This window comes from Megachile rotundata, chromosome 2 (genome assembly GCF_050947335.1).
Source record: "Megachile rotundata isolate GNS110a chromosome 2, iyMegRotu1, whole genome shotgun sequence".
Taxonomy (NCBI): Eukaryota; Metazoa; Arthropoda; class Insecta; order Hymenoptera; family Megachilidae; genus Megachile; species Megachile rotundata.
In genome coordinates, this window is record NC_134984.1 from 7,937,694 (window position 1) to 7,945,252 (window position 7,559).

A 7,559-nucleotide genomic window follows, 5' to 3' on the forward strand; every position below is an offset into this window, starting at 1 on the left:
GAACTAAGAATATATTTAAAATTGACTCTTTCTTATACAGAATGCATTAGAAAATTGTTTTACATAAAAATATAAAGTGTAATATGATATTAAATATAGTATTATAAAATTCAAAATATGTAACAGTATTTTACACGTGGAAAAGCTTTATTACGTAATGTATTACGTAACGTAATACATATGTAGTGCATTATATCCCTATCGTACCAAATAACATGTGTATAGACATTTTTTAATATTTTCAGTTCTTTAAAAATATTCCAGCGAGTCAACTTAAAATGAATGCATTTTAACATTGAAAATATTTTTGTGTTTTTCTCTGAAATTAATGTTCAGCAGTAATTATTAAAGACGTTGACCTTGACAAGATAATATGTTTTATAAAATGGTTCATTTTGCATTAATTTCAGAAACATCAACATCATGCTATTCAAAGTCAATTATTTTTAATATAATTTCATATTGAATGTCTTGCAATATAATAAGTCAAGCTACTATTAGCTAATATATTTATTTATAAGTACAGACATGCTTACATTCATATAATTTATATTCAGTTAAATGTTTCAAACTTCTAGTGTGTTGTATGAATAAACGATATTGACCGATTTTACAGATTTCTTTACAAACTGCTTGAAATGCCAGAAAATAACTTCTCATTCGATTATAAATTGTGTTGGAAAACTTATTAGATTTTGAATCGACTTACCGTATACACAACAGGCACAATACATGTAAATGTATTCCATGTAACACGCGGAAACGTTTTGAAATAAATGTATGAACTGATTATTTATTTATTTATTTATTTATTGGAAAATTATTGGCTCAATATATAAATATAAGTAATAATTAGAAAACAAAAGCAGTCATATAAAGTACAAAAATAAACATAAGTGAGATTACAAAGAAATTTAGGTTAAATACAATAACTTGAGTAACAATTGAAATAAAATAAAGACGATTGCATAAAGTATAAAATGTAAAATAATCGAAATAATTATTACAATGAATTTTGAACTAAGTATTATGTACATTATATCAGATTATATTATCCTGGAATTATAAAATGACGTCATGTATTCATTAATGCACCGCGCCATTGATCATGTCATTAAGCTTGCACTTAACGCGAAAAACCTACAACAGATGATATTGCTAAGTAAAGACCAGCTCCTGAAACCAGCATCTGACGAAAAAATGTTACAATTTTGATTTTCTATATTGATTCCGCATAAAAAATTTATTTAAGAAAGATTTGTGTGAACTGCAATTACATTTTACAAAAGACTATTGATGGAGTATAAGAAAATTATACTTTTGTGTAATTAATTATTAGTTTCGGTATAGATCAAAAGTTTTATTAACTTGCAAACAGCGTCCAAAATCAGATTATACACAAATGTAACAACAGTCCCTTCAGAATCAGTTGCTTCATTGCAAAAAAATAAAGTAAGCACAGTTAAATATTATTAATTTATACTTTATCTCTATGCAGATATTTAATGTTATGATATTATGTTACTGGTTACATTTTACATTATAGCTGAGATTAATATCATTTTAATTAATTTTTACATGTAGCGATTATTTAATGATAAAATAAATACAATCTTCATAATCGTTACAAGTGGTAATATTAATAGCATGTGTCCGCATAATGCATGTGCGCATGCGCAGCTTATAGATGGGCAAAAGCCTACTCAAAAATATATTTTTATCAATATTTTAAAAATAATTAATTTGGCCTAAATCTAATCTCGAGTGTTTCTCGTGATTTATATTTCAGAATAAAATATCTTTTGATCTATGCTAAAATCAACAATTAATTATAATAATTGCACAAATGTGTAATTTCTTGATACTCCAATATCTGAAACAATTTTTAAAAATTTCCAAAACCGTCGTTCTCGCAAATTATTTATTTACTTCTTTTGTTTATTTTATGTTCAATCGACATTAAGAAATTAAAATAATAAAATTTTCTTGGGGTCAATTGTCAGGAAGTGTAAAGTCATTTAAAACACTAAAACCACGAGGCACCGTTTCAGAAGAATACTTATCTAATTTGTGTCTCTTATCTGTGTTCATTGCTTTAAATCTCAATTGGTCATATTTCTTTTATCGGAAGGTTTGAAGAATAAATCTTAGAAAACAAAAATTAATTAACATTTTGACTATCAAGAAGATTGGCCACCGGTACCTTGAATTTAATATAAAAAAAAATAAATATTTGAGTAATCTTACTATTACACTATTATTACTATTAACTGATCGTATCGTTAATACGTAGTTGTTTTAATGTTTTTTCCTACACGCGACCATTTTCTCTGTGACATTCAAGATGTTAATAATTCATTCAGAAAGGTCTAACCAAATTATAATGAAATTCTTCATTATAAATTCCATTTCACATCGATACCAATCTCAGTTTGCAAAATAAAATTTTATATTATGTAAATCAAGGGTTAATTATTCTATCTTATACTTATAACAATAACTATAATAATAAATCCGTAATCAGTTCTTTCAAAATTTCAAACAATTTGTATTTACTCAATGTTGTTTTCGGATTTCTACTCATAAAACATACTGCCAAAATCTGCAATATCCTAAAACAAAACTAAAGTGCGTATATTTGCAGCATACGAAGCATGTAGTGCACGTACCAAAAAAAATGTCCAAAATTCTAGCAATGTTTACTTTCACGTATTAAAAACTTTACAAAAACAATAAACATCAGTGTAACGAAACGTCTAAACGCCTCAAGTGCAGCAGTACGTTTGAAGAGGAGTCGCTTGAATTTGTCCGGTAAATGCATTCCTTAATAAAAGCTAAGCAATCGAGGAAATCGAAGACGTTCATCGAACCCGGAGGTATTGTTGCGCACGCGAATCGAAGCGTTACTCCCTCTTTCACTGTCTCTCTTTCTCTTTCTACAGTAAACGTGCAATGGTGTGTGCAGCAACACAGTGTGCTAAAACACGACATCCCCCTCATTCGGCTGTTATCGCACTAAAATGGTGAAAGATTTCGAGCAGCAGCAGTTGCGCGTCTTTTCAACTGAACGTGACACGTCGTGCGTGTTCGTGCGTATTCGTTACTGCGACTCACCGGGTAGGGAGAGGAGGACTCGCCGTGTAAGACCACCCAACGACGAGCGTCGCGTCGGCCCCCGAAAGACAAGCACGTGGAGTACGGTATCATGGTGACGGCGGCGACAAGAAGGGGGCGTACGATCCGCTCAAACCTTGTCACCAAGGACGTCGTTACTAATCGCCACCGCCGTGACCGCCGTCGTCGACGCGTTTAACCTTTCCGGCGATCACGTTTGACGTTTCCCGGCGTTCGAACGCGCACCAGCGAACAAACAAACGGATTATAGAAGCTCACGATGGATAACAACAAAAGGAGACCGGCTAACCGAGGACCACGAGACGCGAGCGTAGTCAGGGAATCGCGTCAGCTGATTGGTCGAGCCGAGTATGTACCACTGCCGTCTACCGACCATTGCGCGCAACCGCGTCCGAGAGATCAATGAGACTCGAAGCAAAGAAGACACTCGCCTAGAAGTGGCCGAACGCTCACGAGCGTGCGCGAGGATCACCGAAGATAACGATGCCTGAGAACCGGGTCGCGGCGCTGCCTGTAGTCGATACATTTCGCTCTGACAATTGACGATTTTCATTCTTAATCTGTTCTTTTGAAATAACGCTATGTTATGAGTCGTTTCTACTCCTAATTGTATTTTGGAAATCACTGAAATTGGTTTTTTTAATTTGTGCATAATTTGTGGCATTAGGAAGCTGGTATAACCATGATGCTTATCCATTTGTGTCAGTTGCTGTTTGACGTTTGAAAAGCTTGGATGCTGAATGATAAATACGTTAATGAATAGATCCGTTCAACCAGGCCCTGTATTTCAACTTTTAGATAAATTAAAGCGACGATGTGTGAATGCAATTATTGTTCGACCGATAAACAATAATATACCGTTTAACGAACAATTGGAAATATTGGTAATTAGAACAGGGCACACTTCACAGAATTCAATGACTGAAATATGCTTTCGAGGACTGCAATTCTGCGTCACTTATACCCGTGCATATGATCATTGTTTAATCTTAGTTTCAGAGATGTTCTCGAAAAATTTCAATTAAATTCACATTTTGATTGGAATCTTCACCACAACATCGGTTTATTTTTTTTTTTAAGACAGATACACTATATTCAAATCTTTTATTATCTATTAAACTATAAGAGAGATGAGAACGGTGATATGTTGAAATATAGTATACTTGAGTGTATTACATCCTTTCCGCCATAACGTCCTCATATAAGAACATACTAAATAAATGCGTGGTGTATTTTAATACATTATTCGATTTTATTTCTATTTAATGTTTCGAAGATATTTTATAGAAGTGAAAATTTAATTGAAAGAACTGTTTAGCAAAGCCATGATTTTTTTCCAGGAATAAGTAATTCATGACCGGAAGGGATAAGAATATTTAAAAAAACACGCCAGCTCATGGTAAAGTGCATATACATATTAAAATATATGATGTTCTATATAGTATTGTACAATTTAACTGCACTTGTCTACATACATTTTAGAAAGATGTGGTTATAAGCAAAGTTATTCAGAATTTCGACCTTGACATATTTCAATGCCATCGAAATCAGTGAAGTAGGTGCCATTTTGTAAATAATTATCACATTGAAAACATTTTCAGGAATATCTCTAATGGTAAAGCCGGGTAGCGAGTATGTATAGAAGAAAGTTGTTCAGAATAACGTCCTTGGCAACATGTTTCAAGGACATTGATATCGTTAAGGTGTACCTTGTCCGATATAATTATCAGAATATTGAATATTTCTTCTTTAATAAAATCATTTGTTCTATAATACATACAATTATCAAGTTGACTTATAATCAGTGTTATATAGAAATTATATGTGCGGAATACAAAGATGATACATTTTAACAGAATTAATTAACTTGGCTTACAAAATCATCAATGTTATCAATAAAACGCCAAAAATATACTTTCTTCCATTATAATTTTATGTCGTAAAACTCTAAATTTTTTAACTTTTTAAAAACTTTTCTTTAATTATCAGTTTTTTTTAGCTGTACTCGATTTTAGGTTTTCTGACCAGAAATACGGTTTTTAACGCTGTTTTTAGTGCATTTAATACATTAATGCTCTAGCGAAACTCAAGTAATTATTACCAAATGTTAAAATTAGATAAACTTTTACAATAAAGCAAAAGCAGCTCTATGCATCTGAAATTAAAGACGAGAGGCATTAATTACCTTTCAATATCGAATATCAATAATATTTGCAAAATGGAAAGATCTATACACGGTTACTGGTGCCTTGCATTTTTTACATTATAATTTTATTCTGTTTTTATGAAGTTTTCACCTGTTCACTATTTTATTTATTTTATATTTTGCAAATTAAAAGTGAATAGTTCCCAAAAGATATAACTCTAATTTCAATAATCTCAAAATATGTTTCAAGGTCAATTTTAATTAACTTCACTTATACAGGAAGAGCTTATAACGTGACTTCAAATAACTCATAAATCATTTACCATAGAAAAAAATTTTATTAACAAAGTAGCATAGTTACCAGGGACACATACACTACTAGAATCGCTTTGTTGTACTTTGCCTTTTTATCGGGAAATGAAGGCTATCTTCAGTTTTCAAATACCTTTTTGAATAAATAATACTAAATGAATACAATTCTGCAATGTACAGAAACGAAATGTAGTAAACTTTTGTTGAACTTTTGTTGTTCATAATCCATATATTGATATCAAGCAAATCTGATATATTACAGATATCAGTCTAAGTAGTGATGTGGATATTCTTCATTCTCACAAGTTTCATCCATGCCATATATCAATACGTTACATGCGATGCATTACATGTACCCATATCAAAGAATTACATGGGCTGGACTATGAAAAATATGTACAATTCTCTAAATGGTTGCTGCATTAGATGCAAAATACAAATGGTACATTTATATATAGTACTGTGTAGATGCAGCAACGTTTACAAATTGCGGAGGAATAAGTTTAAAAAATATACACTATTGTGCAGCAGAAAATCCACATTAAATTCGTGAAATCAGCCAACACCCGTGGAATGTCACTATTTGGTTAGCAAATCATTGGACCATATTTCATCAACTGATCATTAACGGGTTAAACATATTCCATTTTATTATTTGAAGAATTATTAGATCTATTAAAATATTTAATACATAATATGTCTCTAATACATTTAAGCAGATGTAGTGATAATAGTGTATTTAATAAAAATTCGTGGTAGGCTGTAATTAAAAATAGGAAGGCTATAGCCCTAGGCTTCTATTTAGGGACCTCGTCTTTAAACAGAATTGAATTTTTGCGCATGTTAACCAGTTAACTGTGGCGATCTTTTTGCAAAGCGTGCACCAGTGTTTGTCGCGATAATCAAGCGATGACGACTTAGCCGTAAAGAATTTATGAATCCATCTCAAATCATTTACGCTTTTTCTTTGTTTATTTTATTTCGTGTTGACCTCTAAACATTTTGAACATATTACAATTTACGAATATAATTTAGTTTTTGCCAAAATTACATTTTAAATATCAAATAGTAACAAAATTTTACAGCATGACGGATGTAGTCGTCATGACAAAATTCTGCCACATCTCCATAACAGATATAGTCGTCAAACACACTTAACTGGTTAAACAGAATTGAATTTTTGCATATGTTAAAAATTATGAAATATAATGTGTTACAAAGTTAATTTAATATCTACGTTTTATCCCGTTTACCGCTTCCGTACAAAGCAGGTCTTCGCAGAGTTAATAGCCCTGGGCATCCGAACGATTTAATCCGGTCATAATCCAAACACCGCTTAAACTAAAAGTTACTTTGATAATATCTCAATAATTATTAATTTTAGATACTCTCTTAATAATTTATGAAAGACTTTCTGTTTTATCCAAGTTCAAACTGTAATATTAAGCATTCCATTTTTAAAGGATTGAAGGTAACTTCCATGTGTCGATAAAAAAGAAACTAACAATGTAGCAATTACTGCATTACTCCTCGAAATCGTGCAACTTTTGTTCGAAAAATTTATTTCTAGTGAACGATTTGCGAGTTATTTGCAGTCGTCACGTAACCAGACCTTGTATACTGGGTGAGTCAATAAGAAGTAACATTTAAAATAACTTTGTTATCTAGTGGTTATATCAAGAAATGACTTAACCCATTCGCTACCCGCAATCCCCAAATGGGGATTTGAATATATATATTTTTTTATTACTTACGGTAGGATTATATTAAATAAAGTATATATTCAGTAAAAACTTACATTGTAGTTTTCATAATTATTTTTCGTCTGAATGTTGCCTACTTTATAAAAGTATTTGACATATAAATTTACAACCCATACGGTAAAATTATCTTTTAATGCTTCTAGTAAACTTTTTGTTCGTATTTTTTGCTTTTTTTAACATATTCGTATATGAGATTGCTAATA

General features: G+C 31.2%; 1 protein-coding gene across 2 annotated transcripts in view; it reads right to left on the bottom strand.

Annotated features, from left to right (window-relative positions):
* LOC100877791 (uncharacterized) overlaps positions 1 to 3,500 on the bottom strand; it is a 412,529-nt gene extending 409,029 nt beyond the window's left edge. For both annotated transcript variants that reach the window (XM_076541317.1, XM_076541312.1), the window contains exon 1: positions 3,115 to 3,500. In XM_076541317.1, the coding sequence (XP_076397432.1) occupies positions 3,115 to 3,207 (93 nt within the window). In that variant the 5' untranslated portion in view covers positions 3,208 to 3,500. The remainder of the gene's footprint in view (positions 1 to 3,114) is intronic.
* Positions 3,501 to 7,559: the final 4,059 nt, after the last annotated feature.